Source organism: Neofelis nebulosa, chromosome 11, assembly GCF_028018385.1.
Source record: "Neofelis nebulosa isolate mNeoNeb1 chromosome 11, mNeoNeb1.pri, whole genome shotgun sequence".
NCBI lineage: Eukaryota > Metazoa > Chordata > Mammalia > Carnivora > Felidae > Neofelis > Neofelis nebulosa.
Window position 1 is genome coordinate 45,188,968 of NC_080792.1, and position 24,738 is coordinate 45,213,705.

The window sequence follows — 24,738 nt, forward strand, 5'->3', positions numbered from 1 at the left end:
CCCAATGGTCTCTTATTTGCTCAGAGAATGGGAAAGAGAGAGAGAATGGCAAGGACTGCTGACATCATGCAAAGGTGGAGGTTGAGGACAGACAATCTCCTGACTCAGCCTTCTACACCAAATTGTATCATTGTTCCAAACCAGCCTTTCTAAATTTCATGACTCCCTCCTTAAAATCATACACTTCTGCTCAACTGGACAACTCATAATTTCCTTTTAAATAAATTGCCTCCATCTAGTATTAGTATACTCAAGTCCCAAAATGCTTCTGTTGGTAACCAGGGTTATTTAAATTAATTTTTCCCATTTTACTGAGATATACCTGACATACAGCCCTGTGTAAGTTTAAGATGCACAGCACCTTAAGAATGATAAGACTGAGTGATATTCTTTATCCATTCATCCATCGATGGACGCATAGGTTATTTCCGTGTCTTGGCTATTGTAAATATGGCTGCTGTGAACGTGGGGGTGCAGATATCTCTCAACATTGTGTTTTCATTTCCTCCGGATAAATACCCAGAAGTCGAATTGTGGGATCATATGGTAGTTCTGTTTTTAATTTTTTGAGGACCCTCCACGCAGTTTTCCTTAAGTGGCTGCACCAGTTTACAATCCCACCACCAGTAGACAAGTGATCCCTTTTCTCCACATCCATGTGAGCACTGGTTATCTGTCTTTTTCATGATGGCCATTCTAACAGGCTTGAGGAGATATCCCACTGTGGTTTTGATTTGCATTTCCCTGATGATTACTGATGTTGAACATCTTAAAAGAGTAATCTTTTAAAGTGTTGGAAAAGAGATAATGCAGTGAAACAGTTATTTGTGTGTATCTTTTATATTAATTTGGGACAAATCAATAGGATTTGCAAATAAAAATAAAAAAAATTTTTAACAAAGTCACATAATTCCTCTTTCAGGATTCTAGTACAACTTAGACTAAGGATTTCCCAAGTACAACTAGAAAATTAGTTAATTTACCTGTATTTTGTTACTGGAGCTCCACATTGAGTTCAGTGCAACACACACTGTTGAGTACACACTGTTGGGTACCTGTTAGGTTCAAGGTACTGTGTTTATATGGCTGGGGAGAGGAAGGAGTTGTATGAAATACAGGAAGCCTTTGACTGTGGAAATGTTGTATAACGCTTGTACATAAAATAGCATTATTCCAAGTAATTTCAATCTCCAGTAGTCTGCACTTTTCCTGCAGGCATAGAGGTAGATGTATGATCTCCAAATAGGTGTGTTTTCCCATCACAACTGACCTTCAGGTTTGCTTAAAGCAATACTGCTGCTCCTCCCGCCTCACCTTTGTTTAATGACAGCCATTTCCTAATGCCAACGTTGGGTTAATGGACTGAGATGGGAGAAAATCAAACGTATCTCTTCGTTTTACACCAGATTGCCTTTCTGCCTTGTGGCTTTAATCACTCAATCCTACTCACATCTGCCATAATAACAATTATGGGTTTTCTCCTGACTTCTTACCCAGGAGGGTATGTCAGCGTAGAGCAACATCTCCCGAAGAAAGGAAGGGCAAATTCTTCATCTCTTTCCAGCATAGTAGGTAATAATTTTCCTCTGCAAACCCTCAAGGACTACTTCTTTTGGCTTTCTCATCTACTATTCCCACAGGTTCGTGGCTCTGTTCTGATTTATGCGTTTTCTTCTATCCTCTTTCTTCTGAGATAAGTTTTAATTATGTAGACAGATTGTAAAAGTCTCTTTCTTCTTGTAAACAGCTATTTCTCGGTTAGTACTAGATTTTGTTTAACTGGTTTCCTCCTACCCGACTCTTCTCATGCACCCAGGAATTATGTCTGTTCACTGTTTAACTGCAGCATCAAGACAAGAGAAAGCTGGCTTCTCTTGGTTGCTTTCCTTGAGGGATTCAGTCTTGGAACACCTCAAATTGCAAATCTCCCTCATGAACTGTTCTTTGTTGCATGTTTGGAAAGCCCGTAAGATTTTAGTTTAGAACCTATATAAGAGCAAAGTACCACCCGTCATATATAGCTGTATGATGATACTCTCAGTTCTATGTATTTAAAAGCTTACCCTACTATCAAAATCAAGAAAGTGCTTGAAATGCTCAAAAGCCCTCATGAAAATATTAGTAGTTGCCCCTTCCTCAGGGGATTCAAGACCAGTAGATTCTAGAAAGCTCCTCAGGTAATGCTGGCAACCAGCGCTCTTACTCTGGCCCCTTCTGGGTAATAATTAAAATATAAAGAGGGGCGCCTGGGTGGCTCAGTTGGTTAAGTGTCCGACTTCGGCTCAGGTCATGATCTCGCGGTTCGTGAGTTCAAGCCCCACATCGGGCTCTGTGCTGACAGCTCAGAGCCTGGAGCCTGTTTCCAATTCTGTGTCTCCCTCTCTCTCTCTCTGACCGTCCCCCGTTCATGCTCTGTCTCTCTCTGTCTCTAAAATAAATAAACGTTAAAAAAAATAAATAAATAAAATAAAATAAAATAAAATAAAATAAAATAAAATATAAAGAAAAAATGTATTTATAAAACAGCTTTTTGTTGTTGTTCTGCATAAACATTTTTAACTATTTGTTGGATTTCTTTTTTCTAATCAGGGGATCACTCTACCACATTTCCTTATAATACACATCTCATAGGTTACCTTTGAAGCCCACCATTTACGTGAAAACTGGTTTTGCCAAGAACAGCTCAATATTATCTTTTAACCAGCCAACAATTTTCCACAGCAGGCTTTTAACTTTTACCTTGCATCTCACCAAACACCTCTTCGAAAAGGCCAAATCAATATTCTCCCGGGAGTTTTTGAGGCATACTTGGAGAAAAAAGAGAGAGAACTTTTAGACACAGCAGTGTGTGTGATGTCCTCACAGTAAGGAAACATTCAGCTCATCCAAAGAGGGGGTGTGGTCTGTAGCCAAGGAAAAGGGCCATGGTCTTTGGCCAGTGCTAGATACAAAGCCATGACCTTGACCTCATTAGCTGGACTGTGGAACTCACCAGGCAGGCTGCTGCATATTTGCGTGGCAGTTCATGGGCAGCAGACCTTCTTACCTTGACTTTCGGTGAGAGTACCTAAGCATCCCAATATTGATGTAAGAGCATATGTGTGTTGGTATTTGTCCAAAAGGAGAGTCTGCATTTTCATTAGATTCTCAAACGTGGATGCAACTTACAAAAAGTAAAATGTTAAGATTACACTAAATGAGATTGTTGTAAAACAAAGTCATTTCAACATTTCTTTAAATAAAGTAACTTTTCATTGTGGAGGTGGATTTCTGTAATCTGAGGTACACATCTGTACTCTGTGTTATTGTGCGAGTAGCCTTTTAACTTTGACCTTTTAATATTTATCCTTTTAGGCATTTGAGGGATTTTTAATGTACCCTTTCAGTTGGAGAAATCTATTACTTTTACATGAAAGGGAAATGATAGATTGAACCCTCCATTTTTGAACTTTATGTATTTTTCAGACATGAAGTGATTTTTCCCCTTTTTTTCTATGAACGTGTTTTTCAAAACTCCTTCAACAGTCTATCCTGATAGGTCTTCTTTCCCCTCACAGTCACCTTAAGGTCACTGGAACTTGCTTTACTCTTTACAGTAGAGGGTGGCTTAAGCCTGTCTATACTGCCCCTAATTAAATGTGAAAGTGTTACTTATTAACTGTAGGATACGGTGAATTCCTTAGATTCTTTAGCTACAATAAAACTTTATTATAGAAAATTGCCATTTTTTAGGGACACTCTTCTACCATCTCTTCTGTCTTCTGAGTGTTATGGTTCACGTGAGCCCTCACCGTCATTGACATGCTGCATACTTATGCTGTGTTTGGGAAGATATGTCATCAGTAAGGTACAATGTGGATTTTTAATAATTCTAGGTTACTTCATGGAATGAGCACCTAATAGAACAAGAAAGGATCAAAGCTCTATCGAAAAACAAATCATGTGGTCTTCAGAAATGAGGAGAAATGCAGCCATCTGAAATGGTCATGAACCCCAAACAAGTCTTCCTCTCGGTGCTGATATTTGGGGTAGCGGGGCTACTCCTGTTCATGTATTTGCAAGTCTGGATTGAAGAGCAACATACAGGTAACACATCAACCCTTTTCCCCTATTTTAATTATAATGGTCATTTTCAATTAAATAAGCTGTGATGTCTACAGAACTATATAGAAGGTCACCTTATTTCCAGCAACAGCAAAAATTAGACACAAATTAAAATCCCCAGCTCCTAAAAGAAAGGATAATTATGCAATTCTGGTGGGCATTTGCTCCAGGGCTTGGGATAACACTTGGAGTTTTTGTTACCTCAGTAGGGAGCAGCATGGCCTTTTAGCCCAGTAAGGACTGCTTGTGAAAAATTTGCCTGCTCAGATGTGTAGGGGTGCCTGGGTAGCTCAGTCGGTTAAGCATCTGACTCTTGATTTTGGCTCAGGTCACGATCTCACTGGTTTGTGGGTTCAAGCCCTGCGTCGGGCTCTGTACTGACGGTATGGAGCCTGCTTGGGATTCTCTTTCTCCCTCTCTCTCTGCCCCTCCCCCGTTTGCTCTCTCTGTCTCTCTTTCAAAATACACTTAATAAAAAAAATTTTAAGTGCGTAGCATGGGTCCTACCTTTGGTGTGTCCGCTAAGCATTGGGCACAAGCGCAATGAGCTAAATAGACAGCTAAATAACTCTTCTAAAATTCCCTCTTATTTTTTGTATCAATACTCAAAATGGCACATAAATTCTTTAATATCTTTACTATGAGGCTGGAGTTTACAAATCCTCTCTGTAAAAGATTGCATAGAAAATATCTTAGGCTTTGTAGACCCTGCCATTTCTTTCAAAACTACTCAACCATGCCAGTATGTCACATGAGCAACCCTACGTTACATGAACACAAATGGACCAGGCTGTGTTCCAATAAAACTTTATTTGCAAAAACAGGGATTGGGCTGGATTTGGTCCACAAGTAGTCGTTTGCCAACCCCTGCCAAACTGGTACTTTCATCATCCGGTTTGCCGTTGCCACACATTGGGAACACCTCAATCACTGTTAAAATGGATTATGTTTATGATGATTGACTTAGAACATTACAGAAATACATACATATATATATATTATAAAATTCAGTTGTCTTCCGTAAGTATAGAGAGACTATGGCTTATGGTTGTTATGGAAAATAAAGTAAAAGCAGAACAGTTTCTTAATTGTGTCTAATTGTGGCCTATTTTTAAATCATTCTAGATATAAAGCCCTTAAGAATCTACTCTGAAAGAGAATTCAATACGGAGTCACAAACATGATACTTTTTAAAGTTGTTTCCATTTCTAAATCCCCTTCCTTGGATTATTGTCTTATACAGTTTGGATTTATTTAATTTATATAGTAACTCTTGTGAAAAGAATTTGCATGTAATTATTTTCTAGAGAATATGTAACATTATCAAAACTTATTCTTTTTTTTTTTTTTTTAATCCTTATTTATTTTTGAGTGAGAGACAGAGCGTGAACAGGGGAGGGGCAGAGAGAGAAGGAGATACAGAATCCGAAGCAGGCTCCAGGCTGTGAGCTGTCAACACTGAGCCCAATGCTGAGCTCGAACACATGAACTGTGAGATCATAACCTGAGTCAAAGTTGGATGCTTAACTGACTAAGCCGCCCAGGTGCCCCTGTCAAAACTTATTCTTAATTTCCATTATAAGTTACATGAACTGTAATATTTTCTAAGCTTTCGATATTACTATAATAATTTATCATAACTTATAATATTTCATGAAACCATCTTGGTAAAATATAGAGGCTATTTTCTCCTGCAGTATAGATTTTCTAAGCCCTTGGTAGGTGTTTGTTGAATGAATGATAAAAAGATGAATAAATAGACTGAAAACTCATTGCAGACGGCACACTAGAACACAGCAAAGGAGTAAGAATCAGAGATCTTATTTTTCATATTTTTATGATCTAATTTCATAGTCTCATAACAAATTTCATGAGGAAAGTATCGCAACAAGGCTCCAATCCATATAAGAAAATGTATTCATATATATAGACCATGGGAGAAATGTAATAGTTAGAAACTACGTGATTTCTGAAGAAACCAGTCATATAATAATACCTTACACATATACTGAAGTTTACAAAATGGGCCATAGGCATCAATAGCCACCATTTACCGAAAGCTTATTAAGTGCCAGGTGATTACATGTATCTTCTCTAATCCTAATGGAATCTTCCTAGGTGTGATATTGAAAGTTTATAGGTGAGGAAACTGAGGCTCGGGTAGATAAGGAACTTATCCCAGACCTCACATGTGCAGATCTAGGCATGGAGGCATCTGTGCCTCTCCAAAGTCTATGCCCTTCCCCAACACATTGCATCTGTGTGGGGTGGTGGAAGCGTGAGTATTGTTACCCCCTAGTGTACAGACAGGGTAACTGAGACCCAGAAACTAAGTGGCTTGCCCAAAGGTGCAAAGGCTAAGAGTTTCCAAAGTAAGACCCATGTCCAGACTTTCCTGCTTCTAATGTTCCCTAAAAGAACCTCCTAACCAAAAAGGTGGATAAGATAAACATGTAATAAATAATATCCTATCAGTCCAGTTGTTTTTAAATCCATGACTTGTAAACCAAGCTATTCACAAGGTCGATTCTTAGTTGAATTTATAATTTCTCCAAGCTGGGAAATTATTTTGCCTGGTTAAGATGGGCTTATACTATAATAAATAATAATAAATAACATTTATTCTCTTAAATGTTATTTGTAATTTGCTAGTACTTTCCCTGATTCTCTATATGTCTTAAATGCATCGTGTAGTATTTCACAATCTACTCAGGACAGTGAGTATAAATGCTCGAACCAGGATTTTTTAGATAACTATCTTACTAAAGAAAAGTTTTCTTCTTTTTCAATAAGAAACAACTTGCATCTGGAGTTTTGCCTTTAACCAGGTTAGTGCCCTGGGTTGTAATTCTGTAGTTTTCCAGATAGACCGGTATCTGTGTATTTTATACGTGTTTTAAATAACATCAGGAGCATCAGGCATTTTTAGAAGCAGTTTCTTCTTAAATCAGAAATATATCTGAACGTGTGCTTTGATGTCAAGTTAAAAATGAGAATTTTGTGTTTTGGACATTTTAGAGCTGTCACTCAAAGGACTGTGGAAGATGAGTTTATTTTGGTTGCTGAAACTTTCTATAGGTAGAGCAGATTTTAAAACTCTGGATGGTTTTGATCTTGTATCCATTTCAGTTGTGTATGAAAACTCTTGGGTTTTTTTCATGCTTCTTATTTGAGTCCTTTAAAATATAATAAGATATGGGATATTTTCTAAGCTTTCCTAGGTTTCCTGGGTTCTTCTGTTAAAATAAAATGCTTTAAAATTACAAAAAAGCTTAAATATCCTCTGATATGCTAGTAAAGGTTATGAATAGACAAAATTTTTTTGGAAGTGAAGAGGAAAATGTGTGACAAAGAAAGTGAATCTATCCAATTATACAACAGAGAGTTCTGTAATAACACCCATTTTTCAATAGCACACCAATTAAGTTATGCATTTCTTTATGCTAATATGGATGTGCTATTATGAATTTTATTTTATAATTTCTTCCCTGGTTGTTAAGAGTACAAATTTCATATTTAGAAGAATATTGAAAATCTCAGATCTACTTGTTAGCTGTGTGACCCTGGGCAAATAACTCTATGACACAATCTCCTCATCTGTGAAATGGGGATAATAATATTTTCCGTGTAGGGTGGCAGGGAGGATTAAAGGAGACTTAGTATGGTGCTTGGCAAGTAGTAGTGAACGATGAATGTGAACTGTTGTTATTATTCTGGAAATGATACACAGCACCTGCAGACCAGCTTTTTCAGAGTTATCACGATTAAGACTCAGCCACAATTCAAGAAAACAATCTTAAGCTTGTGCCTTGCCTGATTAAGAAAAAAAAAAAAAAAGCTCAATTCCAACTCCAGTTAAAATAGTTAGGAGAGTCTCACTGGCACAAAGCCGGCATGTTTCACAGCAGAGGAATTGGAAGGATGATAGGTTGAATGCAGAGAGGAGAGTCAGTGTCCAGGAGGATCTCTGGTCTATGCAGGGTGCCTCCAAGGTCAGGGTATCCATTCATGCAATAGCGTTTTTGTAAGATTTAACAATTGACCGTGCCAAACTGGTGAATACTGAGATATAGTAGGGAACCAGCTATAATCCCTGTTCTCAAGGAGACTATAGTGTCACAGACTGTAAGGGAGAAAATGGTCTTGAGTTCAGGCCAAGGTGCTGGTACACAAGGACAGTCCATTGTGACAGAAGAGAGACAGGCCCTCCATTATGAGGCACAATAATGAGTTGGGACCAGAAGAAAGAGCCCAATCAGTTGTCAGTGATGGAATTGCTGATCTGATGGAAGTGATGGGGGGGTGGGATAGGATTAGCAGGCATAGAGGACCAGAGCAGAGCAGAATGCAGAATGGATATATCTACAGAAAAGATGTGTTGATGAGGGCCAGTTCAGGATAAATCACAAGAATGGATCATTTTTTTCCCAGCTACTGCTGAAATTTACAATTTGATGCCCTCCTCCTCTAGGTACAATGTTAGTGCTAAATAGAACAAATACCAAAAGGTGTGGTACATAGTTGTTTTATATGTATGTGCAATAAGACCTAGTTAGGACCCTGTCATATCAGAGTCAGAATCTCAGCTTTAGAAAAGAATTTATTGTTTAAACACTATAAATTGATTACATCACTCTCCTGTTTAAAATATTTTAGTTATATCTCATTCTTTTCCACAAAGTCTTCTTTCTCCCTGGGACCCACAAAGCTGTGTGTGGTGTAACCTCTGTCTGCCTCCACTGGCTCACCCTCCCTTCCCTCAGGGCACTTCCGGGCTCCACCAGGAAGTCATCTTCCAGAAAACCAAACCCCTTGCTGACTCAGCGCTCTCACCATGAAAGAAGCTGGGATGCTCTTCTCCAGCTCTCACCCGTCCTGGCTTAGTTCACATGTCACCTGCTTCATCGAAGCAGCCAATCAGCCAAACAGCCCCAGAGCTAATCAGTCAGACCCCCATCTTCTTCATTTCCACCAGAGAAATGATCATAATCAGCAGTTGCCTCATTTTATTATTTGTTCACTTGTTTATTTTACAAGCTCAGTGAAAACAGAGACCCTGCCTGTCTCACTCACCTCGGTGTCCCCGTTCCACGGCATGGAACTTGTGTGGTAGGCGTTCAATAGTAGAGTCGTCTGGGTGGATACATAACACTTCTTTTAGTTTTTCAACATCCAGCCAAATGACTGCATAGATTGCATTTGAACACTTCTGGGGACAAAGAATCCACTACTCCTCAAGGCATCCACTCAACTTTATAGCCACCTCCTTAGAAAGTTCCATATGTTAAGCCAGAAGTTGCATCCTTAACTTAGGCTTACTCATCCTAGCGGTATCCCTGGCACTGGATGAGGCTCACTCTTCTTCCATCGCATGGCCAGATCATTTTCACGGCAAAGGAAGCCCCAGCTTTTTTAACCATTTCATAAAAGATGATCCGGGTCCCTCTCCTCTGAATCATTAACACTTTTTATGCCTTTTAAAATATGATGTATTGTATACTTATATGAAACCTGTGTTAGAAATATACATCTCTGGGGCACCTGGGTGGCTCAGTCAGTTAAGCATCTGACTTCAGCCCAGGTCATGATCTCTCCATGTACGCGAGTTCGAGCCCCACTTCGGGCTCTGTGCTGACAGTTCAGAGCCTGGAGCCTGCTTTGGATTCTGTCTCCCTCTCGCTCTGCCCCTCCCCTGCTCACACTATGTCTCTCTTCCTCAAAATAAATAAACATTAAAGAAAAAAGAAATACACATTTCTAATAAAATCCCCTATCAAGTGGTAAAGTAAAACACACATAATTTAAATATGCAAAATAGTGAAAAATCAAACAGATTCCCCCAAATAGCTTATGTTATTTCTTTTTTTGAAATTTTCCAGAATCAAATTTAGTTTCATCTATGCCAAACCAAAAATGTTCCCTGGATTTATCCGACACTGTAAATATCTACCTAAACAATTTCTGAGCATTTTTATTCAGGACCATTACTTTTTTAAAAAATAAATCAATTTATTTAAACAGGAAAACAAAAAACAAAGACAGTTCACTCTTTTCTCCCCCACCCCCTGCCCTACCTGTGGCAACTACCAATCTATTCTCTGTATCTGTGAGCTTCGGGGTTTGTTTGTTTGTTAGATTCCACATGTAAGAGAGATCATGCAGTATTAGCCTGTCTGTGTCTGACTTATTTCATTTGCTTAGTGTCTTCAAAGTCCGTCCATATTGCAAATGGCAAGATTTCATTCTTTTTTATTGTTGAGTAATATTGTTTATTCATTCATCAATGGACACTTAGGTTATTTCCATATCTTGCCTATTGTAAATAATGCTGCAGTGGACATGGGGATACATGTATCTTTTTGAACAGTGTTTTCTTTCTCTTTGGATAAACACTCAGAAGTAGAATTGCTGGATCATATGGTAGTTCTGTTTTTTATTTTTTGAGGAACCTCCATACTGTTTTCTAGAGTGGCTGCACCAATTTATATTCCTGCCAATAGTGAACAAGGGTTCCCTTTCCTCCCTATGCTTGCCAACTCTTGTTATTTCTAGATTTTTTAATAATAGCCATTCCAACAAGTATGAGATGATATCTCACTGTGGTTTTGATTGTATTTCCCTGATGACGAGTGATGTTGAGTATCTTTTCATGTGTCTGCAAGCCACCTGTATATATTCTTTGGAAAAATGTCTATTCAGATCTTCCCATTTTTTAATCGGATTGTTAGCTTTTTGTTATTGAGTTGTTTGGGTTCTTTGTCTATTTTGGATGTTAGTCTTTGATCAGATATATGATTTGAAAATGTTTTCTCCTATTCGGTAGGTTGCCTTTTCATGTGGTTGATAGTTTCCTTCACTGTACAGAAGCTTTTAAGTTTGTAGTCCCACTTGTTTATTTCTCTTTGTTACTTTTGCTTTTGGTGTTAGATATAGAAAATCGTCCAAGACTTATGACAAGGAGCTCACCACCCTATGTTTCCTTGTAGTTTTATGGGATCAGGTCTCATATTTAGTTAGGTCTTTAATCCCTTTTGACTTGATCTTTGTGTTTGGTGTAAGGCAGTGGTCCAATTTCATTCTTTTGCAAATAGCTGTGCAGTTTTCCCAACACTATTTGTTGATGAGACTGTATTTTTCCTATTGTATATTCTTGCCTCCTTTGTTGTAAATTAATTGACCATGTAAGTGTGGGTTTATTTCTGGGCTCTATATTCTGTTCGATTGACCAATGTGTCCGTCTGTTTTTATGCCTATACTACACTTTTTAAATTACTTTAACTTTGTAATATAGTTTGAAATCAGGGAGCATGATGCCTTCAGCTTTTCTTTTCTTTTCTTTTCTTTTCTTTTTTTCAAAAGTTTATTTGTTTATTTTGAGAGAAAAAGAGACAGTGCAAGTGGGGGAGGGGCAGAGAGAGAGAGAGAGAGAGAGAGAGAGAGAGAATCCCAAGCAGGCTCTGCACTATCAATGCAGAGCCCAATGTGCAGTTCGAACCCAGGAACTGTGAGACCATGACCTGAGCCAAAACCAAGAGTCAGACACTTAACGGACTGAGCCACCCAGGCATCCTTGCTTTTCTTTTTCAAGGTGACTTTGGTAAGACCAGTACTTTGTTGGCTATTTATTGATAGTATTTTTACATGTCTTCCTTAAACAGAAACTTCTTTGACTTTTCTTCCTACTTTTAAGTAGACACTGTTTCCTGATTCCTTCCTTCTGATTTTCATGAAATAGTGATACTGCATTTAGTTTAGGGTTCAGCATTAGCATCTAAACTAAGAATTCTCATAGTTAACGTATGAATTACCATAGCTGGCATAGAAAAGAAAGAATGATATAGCCATAATCCCGCCTTCTCAAAACCCACTCTCACCAACCCAAGCTCTGTAGGACTGATACACAACATACTTAGCCTGAAAAGTATGTTCTTTTTGGTCAGTGATGTCAACTTCCGGCAGGTCAGCATTCTATTCAAATCTTACATGCTGTTATCAAAGGCAGCACAGCCAAAACAAAGAGGTACTTTTAATATTTTCTTCTGCTAATTCACAATAAACATCATTAGGCCTAGGTTATGTTTTAACCCTCATAGGTGTGTATGAAAGTGAAACATAGTGGCTGCAAGCTTCTGATTTCAGGCAAAGTAAAGCCACCTTACTGCTTTTTCCTCAGACAATTGCTTCAGGACCTCATAAGCAAACCGGCCTCATGCTTTGGTATTTCTAAGGGGATTTCATCTTGCTTTTTTTTCAAACTAAGTATATTTTGTGGCATATAAAGTTTTGCAACTAGACTGGATTGACATAATTCTTTTCTCTTGAGCCTCTCTGATGAGAAAGTATATTCTTTCCCTCCAAAATCAAGCTGTTTGTCCTGATTGTGATGTTGCTATATTGAAATTCTATTTTCTCCCAGGGGATTTTTGTATACCAGAACTGGAGCAAAGCCACTTACAACATGGAAGGACTTTATGCTTACAATTGTTCCCATACTCAGGAAAATAAAAATTGCTTTCCTTTAAAAAAATCACTCATTTGAGTTACTTCCTCCAAGTTTGATGAGCCTGGCAGCCATTTTTTTTAATCAAATGAGCACATGCTGTCTCTGCTCACCTCTGGATGCCAGTGTATCCTGTCTTTCATGTGATTTTTGTCCATCTCAGGACCTTTGAGTTAGCTGTTTTCTGTTCCTGAAATGCATTTTTCTTGGTCGTTTCCGTTGCTGGCTTTCCTTATCATTCAGGGTACAGTTTAAATATCACCTTCCCTCAACATCCTGTGTAAAGTACATCTTTTCTGATGGTTTCTCTCCTAGCGTCTGTTTTATTATTTCCTAAAATTTTACTTCATGGCACTTATGATCTGTAATCATTCTTTATGTTTATTTATATATGGTCTACCTCTCCCAATATAATTTAAGCTTCCCAAGGGCAGGGAACTTATATATTGGTCACCAGTGTATCTCCACCCCCTCCTCCACTCCATACCCCCAACTTCCAGGTCCTGACTCCAGTCCTCACTTCACTATGTACCCCCAGTGCCCTCTAAATTCAGTGTTTATTCTTATTCACCCGGCCACCTCTAACTTCCTTCTCCCAGTGGACTTTGTCTGGCCTTTCTGCCCCAACCTTCTGAGTCTTCTGTATTCCTGGGGGCTGTCACCTGCTTTTGTCTTATACTCCAGAAGCCACACTGCTAGAAATGAAGGAGAAATGGATGTCAAAGTTGCTTAAAATTTTCTGAAATTGAAGAACATTCAGTGGCCAAGCTTTGCTACAGTATCAGTCCATTCAATGTAGATTTTTAAAACTCTAGTAATTCATTGAATACATTTGTTTCCAAGTATGTTTTAAGCACACATAAACAATAATGCTATTGCTTTAGCTATTGATTTATCTCAGCACTCACCCTTCTTCAGGGTGCAGCCCCTGCCTCCATTTCTTTTGGGTGCTCCTTTTCCTCTGCTACACTATCCAAATTGTAGCAGAAACTGCCATATTACAATGGAAGGCTTCATTTGGTCTGTTGGCCAACGCTAGGCCCATCTTTCATAGTACACCACACATTGTGGTAGCAGCGAATCGCCAGTCCAAGGAATCGGTGGCCAGTGCAGACTTGGCCATTGATCCCCTTTCTTGGGATTTTGGTTTCCAATACCAGGAAAATGGGCTCAAGTGCCTAACCATGTGGCACAAAACTCAGAAGTGTATGTGGCTGTTTCCTACCACATGAGCCAGAGGAGCTGAAGTTACTTGGCCAGGGAGGGAGAGAAGAAAAGCAGCCAGGAGGAGAAGAGCAGAGTCATGGACAAGTTCAGCAAGTGTTTGGGTTCCTGGACCTTCTTCTCTCAAGATTCAACACTGCTGCTTCCTGGTGTGTTTCCAGTGGTCTGTAAGGGCAGAAAACTTTTCCCTTCTTCCTTTCTCGGTTCTTTGGCTAGCCTAATAATTAAATTGACATAAGATTAACAGGAGACAAAATATTGAATTTCATATGTATTGGAGCCCCATAAAAATATGAGACTCAAAGAAATGACCAAAGAAGGCAGCTTTTATAACTTTTAGACAAACAATAAATTTGTGAAGAATGGACAAGACGCAGAGGTAGTAAATTGTTAAAGATGTAACAAGGTTTGTACAGTCTTCTCAGCATGAAATTCTCGGTCTCTGGTGGCAAGGATACTTTCCACCCTCCTGGTACAGGAAGGGTACCTTTCACACGGGAGATTTACTTCCTGCTTTCAGGGAAACAAAGGAGGGTCCTTCTTGAACTACCTGTTTGTGTCTTTTTTTTTTTAATTGAAGTATAGCTGATATGCAATGTCGTATTAGCCCCAGGTGTACAAAGTAGTGATTCGTCAATTCTGTAACACCAGCTGTTTATTAAGTAAGTTTAATTCAAAATAATATACCAAACTGACATCCTCAAACCCCTAGAGGTCCCAGTGGGGTTTCTGTCACCTGTAGCTCAAACAGTTCTAACAAATGCAGTCTGGCTCTTGTATATCCATCTTCTTTCCCACCCTCAGTATTTAGCCATCTTTCTCAAAGCAGGATTACTGGAGCTTCAAGGAGCCTCATGAAGGACCCCATTAGCTTTACTCACCTCTCGGGGGAGGGCAAAGGGGCAGATAGTGCAAAACAATCCTCCTTCACTCTTTTTGATTCATTTATACTACGGATCGCAAGAGCTGCCTTGTTCACTCCATGCTCTAGCATCCGGCATTGTGCCTGGCCCTTAGTACATGCTTAGGATGCCAGCAAGTCCTTGCCTAATGAGTCAACCCGCACCGAAAGCTAAGCTCAACCACACTTAGAAGGCAAGTGGGGCTGGTAGTTAACTCTGGACGTTTCAGAAGTTACGCTGTTTGGTTTAGCGGGGATTTTCTCCAGCGATATCCTGAAATGTCTTCCTTGACGTTAAGAAGGTGTTACTTGGAGAGGCTTATTTTTCCTTTTGGCTGTGGTTTGTTTTTAACAAAAGCGGGATCATCATTTAGCAGACATGTTGTAAGTAAAGTAAAAAATTGAGTGAGGAATTGCAGAAGATAAGACCTTTTAAGGTCTCTTATAATGTTAAGTTCCCTGGGGCTATCATGTGTCTGAAGAAGAGACCAACGAATAAACAAAGCCAGTCTCAGGAGCTGTCCATTTTGGGGGTAGTATTTTGTAGTGGAAAGCACAAAGCTCTCACTACTCACTTCTAGCCTGTTTAGTGTTTTTTAAACAAGTTGATTAATCTCTCCAGATTCTGGTTTATTTTCTTCTCTGATTTCCGCACCTTGTTCCTTGCTGTCCTCGGTTAACCACCATCCCAAAGTTGATGCTTATCCCGGCATTCTTGTACATGTCTCTATAATTTTAACACACGTATATTCCTTTTTTCATATTTTTAGTCTTCTATAAAAGGTGTCTATCTGTGTATACTCTTGTGCAACTTGGTTCTCCATTCAACATTAGGTTTTTGAGATTTATTTCTATTGCTATATTGCAACTGTAATTCATGAACCCAACTACTGTATAATATTTCACCATGTGAATATGTTGCAGTTGATTTATCCATTCCCCAGTTGGTGTGCATAAAAGCTGTTTCTAATTTTTTGCTGTCACACAACTTCCTACTAAAAGCATTCTTGTGTAGTATCTTTGCTCACATGTTTAGAGTTTTCTATAAGAGCTTAAACTGCATGTTCTACAAAATAATATCAGCTTCAAGATTCTGTGATTCCATGTCGTATCTTCTCTTCTGCTCACACAAATCAAAATTAGGACTTTTAGAATACCACAAATGTTAAATGATAAATCTTAGTAAAAAACGGATACAGAAATATTTATTTGGATACACGGATTTCCGTTCAGAATTGTGGATGGAAGGATACAAATATAGTGCACAGAACCTGCTCTCACAATGCTTCTTGCTTATTGGTATGCCAACAGGGTAGTTAACAGTTCATTGAGAATCGATTAAAATAATTACTAGGTCATTAGTGTGGACTTTGAGTATAAGTGTAAAGACCTCACTCACTAAATAATTCATGATGATAGGCAAGTTAACTCCTGCTCATATTGATTTGGTATGTAATACCACCAAGTCCAAAATTTCTAATTTTCCTAATAAAATAAACTCTTTAAACTTTCAAAACATCACCCAATCCCAGCCTCCTCCTTTTATAAAGGAGCAACGAAGAGGCTTAAATTTGCACAACCAGTAATAACAACACTGGCACTAAAACATGACTCCTGATAACTTGAGTATTTTCCACAAAATATTCTTCCCCTTTCCCTTCTAGTTTTTCCTCTTGCCTTTTCCTGGAGATCCAAGAGGACTGGGGTGCTTTTCAATCACTGGTTTGTTTCCTGAAGTGTCTTGAACATAGCCATTCCCAAACCCAGCTGAGAAGTGTAGCAACCAGATGCATCACTGGGAGCAAGGATATAGTTTCTGTTTTCCATTTGAAAAATCTGCCTGCATAGACAAGACCTTGAGTGTTGTAACAGTCCCAGACTTCAAAAGAAAGTTCACCAGTGTAGAACCACTGTCTTTGGAAACAATGTATGCTATGTTTCTTTTCAAACTTAGCTTTCAAGAATAAAGCAATCAACTGAGAGAGGTTTGGTGGAAAACTTCATGGTACCCAGTTCATCACAGGTTAAAGAGGTACAAAAGGTAAAAAGGAAACATGGATTGTTTCTAAATAAAAGAACCTTAGGGGTACCTGGTTGCTTAAGCATCCGACTTTTGATTTTGGCTCAGGTCATGATGTCACAGTTTATGGGTTCAAGACCTACATTGTAGTCCACACTGACAGCATGGAGTATGCTTGGGATTCTCTCTCTCCCTCTCTTTCTGCGCCCCAACCCCTGCTTGTGCACATGCACTCATTCTCTTTCAAAACAAAGGAACTTAAAAAAAAAGAATTTTAGTTTTCATTAAGTGTTCTTTCTTGTTTCCCTGAGTCACAGATTACCAAAAGTTATATTGAATTTTATATACGAGATTGAAAGTAAATATGTTTGTGCCACTCAAACAGTATTAATCACTTGTCTCCCTTTTACTTTTCTCTAGCTTTTAGCTCCAGCTCTTGCAAAGTGAGTCAGTCTAGGTTGTAAACACTTGCTTTCATTTCCCCAACTGGAAGCCCACTGAAGGTCAGGACCACAGTACCTGGAACATAGGCGGTCCCAATTAAAACCTCAATGGAAAGAATTGGGAGAGAGATTCCAGAGACAGAGAGCAACTGATGGTTTATGCAGGATTCCCAATGTATCAATCTTTGGTGTCATCATAACCTTCTAAATCTGTTTGTGAACTTCACAACTCTAGATATTTTCTTTTACCTCTTCTGAAGAATTAAACAACTTTCGAGTGACTGACTATTCGTACGAAACAGCCACATAGGGATATGTGTATAACCCCCAAATCATTTAATTAATGATTATCATATTAATGGAGCTATATATTCCAAATAGAATAGCTGTATTCACTAGCTAGTCCCCCCAGATTTTCTAGGCTCAGAGTGTTGGGGAAAAATGTACTTTTCATGGAGTCATGTAATGAATTTGGAATATTCTTGTGGGAGTGTTTTGTGCAGCTCATGAAGAAGCCTCATCAACTGTTCACAAAACGTGGTGTCGTTCCTCAAGATCAGTCTGACTGTCTGTTTTTATCTCTGGCAACTATAGACAGTGATAGAAAGTTACATGAGACAGATTGGTACAGGATAAATGGGTGGCTGGGCTCTTAATGTTGCCTGACAATCCTGTGTTCCCTATTGAGCTTTTTCCTCTCCTGTTTTCCAGAGAGACAGTTTCTTTTTCTTTTCTTTTCTTTTTTTTTTTATTTTTAATGTTTATGTATTTTTCAGAGAGAGAGCAGGAGAAAGGCAGAGAGAGAGGGAGACACGGAATCCAAAGCAGGCTCCAGGCTCTGAGTTGTCAGCACAGAGCCTAACACGGGGCTCGAACTCACAACCAGTGAGATCATGACCTGAGCTGAAGTTGGACACTTAACCAGCTGAGCCACCTAGGTGCCCCTCAGAGACAGTTTCTAAAATGCTACTTTCTCCTCAGCCCTCCAACCACACCATCTCCCCGAAGTCTCTCTGCAGAGCAGCGCTCCTCCCACTTCACAGAAAAAAGATAGCATCAAAGAAAACTCTCAGAGCTTCCTACTGACAGTTGTAGCAGCAGAAGTAGACTCATCTACTTCCACCCCGTCTTTGGCTCATCTCTCAGCTTCTACTCCCTCCTCCTCTTCCTCTATCCTCCCACCCCTCCTCCTCCTCATTGCCTTACTCATATTCTGTCTCCCAAGACGTGTACTTCTTCTCTGATCTTGCCTGTCCTCTGTATATTCTCTTCTCCTGGGTCTTTGTCTCTTTCTCTGTCACTTCCTTGTATCTGCATTTCTACATGGTTCAGTCTCACTGGTTTCAAAAATAACACCTGTCAACCACAGCTTCCCACTTCCCCCAATCTACTTCCTCACCCTTTTTGTCTTTACTGTTTATTTTTGAGATGGGGGGAGGGGCAGAGACCGGAGAGAGAATCTCAAGCAGACTCCATGCTGCCAGCACAGAGCCAGTCGCAGGGCTCAAACTCACAAACCATGAGGTCATGACCTGAGCTGAAATCAAGAGTTGGACGCATAATCGACTGAGCCACCCAGGTGCCTGTCACCTTTAACTTTTAAAAAGAATTTTGTATAATCACCACTTGATTACTCTCTCCTCTTCCTCCCTTCACTTACTGCAGTCTGGCCCCATCAACCACTGGTCCTTATAATCTGCCTGCCGTAACATCCACTGAGTCCTTCCCCGTCTTCCACTCGGCTCTCTGTAGCATTAGATACCAGTGACCTTCAAATGTCACCTTCCTTTGATGTCCATGGACAGGCTCTTCTAGTTTTCCTGCTCTTCTCTGGCTGCACTCTCAGTTCCCTCTTCAGACTACCTTGTTTTCTTTTATCATCCCTTGGATGTTGATGTTCCCTACCCTTGGCTCCTTTCCTCCTCACTGTACGTGCATTTCTGGTATAATTCCATCCATAGCCGGATTCCTCACAGTTCCCATAGTGTCATCTGCTTCCTAGGCATCTGTACTTGAGTGCCCCCAGATCCCTTGAGTTCAGTAAGTACAAAGCTGAACTCATCATGTTCTCCAATGTGTGTCCCGTTTCACCATTGAGGCAGTTGCCCCATCTAAAGACCTTGTTGCCATTTATGATGTCTCCATTTCCCTTGTTCCTCCCCCCGGATGAAAGCTCTTCTTGGCCCCAGAGTGGCTCTTGGGACAAACCCAAACTTCATAATTTGGCCGTCAAGGCTTTTCATGGTATGACCTCTATTTAACTCTCTAGGCTCATTTCTGCATATGTTGCACTTATTCTCCAGCTGTACTAAATTCCTTCCACTTCCTTAAAGTGGCCATCAGGTCTGTCACACCTAGGCCTCTACAGGTGCCTCTGGAAGCATTTCGCACGTCTCAGATGGTTAAGTTTTTCCTCCCATGTGCACCCTGTACTTTCCCATGAAACCACTCATGATGGTGAACCTGGGGTGGTAGTTAGCATCAAGCTCACCGCCTTCAAACCACTAGGCCATAAGATGTACGAAGGTGGAAGTAGCAGCCCCTTTCACCGTTGCTTCCCCTGTGCCTAGCATGTGCTTCCTCTGGCCATGGCAGGTAGGATTTTGCTAACTCGATGTGAAAATGTTGAGTTAGGGATTTTGGAAAAGAAATACCCGTATATGTATGCATATATGTCAGCATCTCATTGCCTACCCAGGAAAATGACGTTTTCCATCAGTGTCTATGAGAATCCACCATATGATTTCATGGAAGCAAAAACACATGATTGTACTGTGTCATGGTGACATGCTTCTGCAAAACCTTATCATGCATTATTTTAGTGATAAGGTAGTTAAATCTTAGTATAGTTTAACGTTAGGGCTTTTTTATAACATAAAGATTTAATTTATATGTTAGTTATTAAACTTCTGTTCTTTTACTCTGTGCCCTCACTTCTCTCATTTTCTCAATTTTACCCTTCTGAAATTTCTTTGTTTTCCAGAACATTCAACTTGGGTAGCCCGTCTGTGTGACCCACAGTACAAAATTATTAGCTCCAGTGTTAGTGATTTTTAAAAACCAATAAAGAAGAATGTGGGCGCAGAGTTGACATCAGGGACAGTGAACGCTCTCATATCTGGAAGCTTCCCATTTGTCTGGACCCCATCTCGGAGAAAGCACAAAATGTATCCTGCACAGATGCCATTTTCCTTGCTTCAGATGACATTTCACTGTTAGGTGGGTGGCTGCTGGCTACGTAGTTAGTTAAGAATCTTGACGAAGAGAGAATTTTCCTCATTAATTTTTCAGAAATTGAGAAGGCCAGAACCCAACATCAGAAGTGGCTCAGTTGTATTCAGAGAGGAAGCAACATGGAGGCAAAATGTCCAGCTGTCCACGCCGTGGCCGTGCACTGTGGAAATGCCTAAGTGTACTCTTAATGAAAACATCACAGTGATAAATGTAGAATTCCAGAATACTTACAACATACCATGTAGGTAAATCACAATTAATAGTTGTTTGTGGATGAGTAACAATAGACATAAATATTTATGTATTGCATGCATGGTCCTAGAAACGGCTTTCAAATTATTTTAATAGCCAATTGATCATGAATTATTAGTTCACATAGATTAGGCTTACACAATTTGGCCTTTCTTGTACTATGAAATATACTTTAAAATACGAATGATTTTTATCATAAGATATTCTGTGTGACCCATCACATAATAATTAGCTAAGAAATAAGTAGTAACACTAAGAAAAATTCTCAGTTTTAAAAGTCTTGAGGTACACGAAGCCGAAGAATATCTAGTAGTAGGAGAAAAGAATAGCAGCCAGCTTTCACACACTCAATAAACCAATGTAGGTTTTACTAAGCCTTCTTTTAAGTTTGCTCAGGAGAGAGACAAATCCATAAAGCAGTCAGCCTGCTTGTGATCACACTGCCAGAAATACACTGTAAACAATGAAATTGCCTCCGAATTTTGGACTCTGAATTTTATGATTGACATTAAGGGTCAGTGCCTGCATTTTAGAACCATCCCCAGAAGCAACTCAATAATCAGCCGAAATCAGAAGTCCATTCACTGAACGAACCACTGGCAGAAAATTAGGTAGAGACTCCCAGTTTGCTTTGGATCAAAGGTATGTCCGATAACCTAGAGCTAAAGAAAAAGACATAACTGCAACCTGAAATCCCATATTCAAAAAGTGAGGTGCTGTGTTTTTGGAAGAACTATAAAGAGTTATGGGCAATCTAGAATAGATGAGAAAATGGTTCTGTAATTAAATGGAAAACTAGTAGTAATGGGAAAATCTAATAGGTTTTAATTCTATTTCTTCTTCTGAAATGTTTTACATCAACTTGATTGAGCTTGTAATAGCAGGTGTGCATTTGAAAAAAAATCTGAACAAGTTCAAATTATACTATGGCAATACCCATTGAAATTTAAATAGCATAAGTCTTTGCAGCAACAGGTAGGGCAGGCTTTCTCCTCTGTATCTCTTGCATTTAAATTTCATGGTCTCTGTTTACAATTGGCGAGAGTCAGGTTATCCTTGATGTCTGCCAAGATGCCAAGTTAACTTGGCTGATGTTGGATTCCAGAAGGCAAAGAGCCTTCTTCCCTGAAGCAATTTCTGATTAAGGAGAAAATGAGATCTCAGGTGTATTTTTAGCATCTGGAATTCTTAAATATTCATTTATTCAGTTCTGACTTTGGGGACCCTTTGGGTTCTATTTTTTGTGTGTACAAGTGAACCACATGAATCATTCTGTTGACTTCAAACAATCGTGTTGCCATTCCTTCCAGAAAGCTCCCTTGTAAGACTCCTATAACTTCATAAAGGCATACATCGCTCCACATTTGTATTCTCTGAATATTCCTGTGAGTCATTGCTGGCCAAGGGCTGCAGAGAGGAGAGAGGATTTTGAGAGCAGGGCTTGTGACTAGGTGACATGATATTTCACCTGCCTGGCCCAGTGTGAAACGCACAGACCCTAGGTTTACTGTGGTGGTGGCGGTGGCTTGCAAAGAGTAGCCTTGTTGCCCGACTCTGGCTATCTTGTCAGGAACTAACAGACCACGTTCTTGGTGTCAGTGCATAAAAATGGCATCTTCTATTGCCACAATGCTTATGTCTGCTTCGGAGCAAGCTGCTCACCAGCAGTTCTGAGAACTAATAGGGTGTCCTGGGGAAATGAGTAAATCTTCCCTTGTTTTTGACATTTCTTTCCATTACTTCTTAGCCCTCCCCAGACTTCTCCCTTCTTTTTTGCTGTGTTCCTGTTAGAATTTAACTAAACCCAGGACGTGATATTCTGTCTTTGTGGTATTGTGGACTATCTTTTTCTACAAAGGTAATTTCTATTTTAAAAAGCTCACATAATTCCACAAGACTCTCTAGAGTGCTACTGAATACTGCAGACTTTTACCAGGTGACTGTGCCTTGGGGAAAAGGAAATAATCAGACTTTGGAGGGATTACTGGACACTGGCCCGGAATTAATACCAATTAATACTCTGTCATTGTCAGAGTAGGGGGTTAGGTGATGAATGACATTTTTAGCCCAGGTCTGTGTCACAGTGAGTGGGTCATTCTGAGCCCCTCCTGTGGTTATTTCCCTGATTCCAGGATGCGTAATTGGAATAGACATACCCAACACATGGCAGAATTTCCATGTTGGGGATTCTGAGAAATAGGTCTCAGGAAAGAACTTTAACCAAAACTGTACGTTATTTCTTTATAGATACATATTTTAGAGAGGAAAATGGTTATTGATGACTGCCAAGGGAGCTCACACCGAGTAGCTGTGTGGGAGGCCCGAGGCCCACCTCACTGGGCCTCCTGACCTCAAACATAAGGAAGTTACTCAGTTGTTCAAGTTGCCTTTCAGCTCTAAAGTGCTGATATTTGGATTCACTTACAACTCCTTTCTTTCTGCACTTTTTCCCTTGAGTAGTCAAGCTGGAGACGTATTGAGTTCATATCTATTTCCAAATAACCAAATAAAGCTATTCTATAACCAAATAAAGATGGCCTTGGCACGCCTGCACATTCTCAGTGATCGATTGTGCAATAAACACTGATACTTTCCTACACTCTTTTGTTTCCACGTGCATCGAATTTGCCTCTTCCCCTTCTTTTTGAAGCCTCTCTTCTTCACCGTGGAGCTCTTGCTGGCTTGACATGAAAAATGTGCATTAGTAAGTCTAATGGATAATTATATCAAGGAGGGAGGGAAATGATCTAAATTTCAAATTCAGAATAATTACCTAAGTCTTAACTATAACTAGCCATAACACAATTACTTTTTCTCTTCAACTGTTTTTTTTTATCGTTCTGCATATACCAGGCTGATTTTTCTTTAACTTTTAATGCTGTTTGTAACTGTATTCCAGTTTGCCCTCAGTGTAGCTTTGAATAGGGTTCTGCTCACAATAGAGCACAATACTGTACAGCTTTCGTATAAGACAAAGGCTCCTATTGAAATTGTAGGAACAGCATTTTTATTAAGATTGTTTCAGTTAATGGAAGGGATAGGCTCACTCCCATCTGGGTTCGTCTCTCAGCAGTAGCAAAATTTCTGAGCAGTTCAGGGTGGCAAATCAATTTTTAAACATTTGGTGGTAAATTTATCTGATTCGCTCATTGAAACACTTGCTCTTCAGTAATTATGACACATGGAGAGCCAAAGCAGTAACGATCCTGCCTGTACCTCTGACTCTACTTCTGCTCTTACTTCTCTGGATTGTTAGACAGAGATAATCTTAGGCTCTCTTCCTCAAATGCAACTTCACAGCACCTTGAAATAAGCCATATTGACCATAGACATGTCAGAAGAGCACCCAAAGGTATTGTCTAGAACTGTGGGCTTTTAGTGACGGAAATCCTTCTCCATGGAAGTTAAACCAATAGATAAATAGATAGATGCCTTCAACAAGAGACTCTTAGCATAGCCCAGCCCCTAGGAAGTCCCCAGTGGTTTCAGGAATGGCTGGATCCAGACTTCCAACTCATCTGGACTCTCTCCACATTTGTCTTCCTCACTTGGCCGTGCTTTGCTCTACAGCATGATCGTCAGCAGGCTCCTGCATTTGATGGCAAAGATACTCAGAGGGATTCCAGGCTTTTACCATCCCCACTGATAGCAGTTGCAAGGATGAGACCCTTTCTCCCCTGATGCTCTTATCAATTACTGAAAATGGCCTCTGATCCATCCTGCTGAGGTCTTCTACTCACCTGTGTACAGTTTATGTATGAAAATAAGTATTCTGAGTGGCCAACATGTTACAGACCTTCCAGTGTCTCACAGTAAGTGACAACTGACAGCCTCATGCCAGCTAAGGGGGTGGGAAGCGTGAAGGCAGTGCTGCGAAAGAGGGCATGGAGGCAGATTTTAAAACTGTTGCTGACATCCATGATACCACATTCAACTCTGCGGTGGTGGGGTTGCCCAGCTCTTAAAGGAACTCCCAAAGTGACCTCAGAAAGCACAACCAGAGGTGACTCAGTAGAAGTCTTCCTAACTTTGGGACAGTCCTGGTTATCTAAAGTCCCTA

The 24,738-nt window shown here is 39.8% G+C and overlaps 1 protein-coding gene across 5 annotated transcripts in view; it reads left to right on the forward strand.

The window, feature by feature from the left end:
- CHST9 (carbohydrate sulfotransferase 9) overlaps positions 1–24,738 on the forward strand; it is a 242,499-nt gene that overhangs the window by 37,018 nt on the left and 180,743 nt on the right. For 4 of the 5 annotated variants that reach the window (XM_058692446.1, XM_058692448.1, XM_058692447.1 and 1 more), the window contains exon 2: positions 3,876–4,086. In XM_058692446.1, coding sequence (XP_058548429.1) covers positions 3,966–4,086 — 121 coding nt within the window. In that variant the 5' untranslated portion in view covers positions 3,876–3,965. Of the gene's footprint in view, positions 1–3,875; positions 4,087–20,256; positions 20,412–24,738 lie in introns of those variants that run through there. The other variant, XM_058692450.1, reaches the window with a different exon arrangement.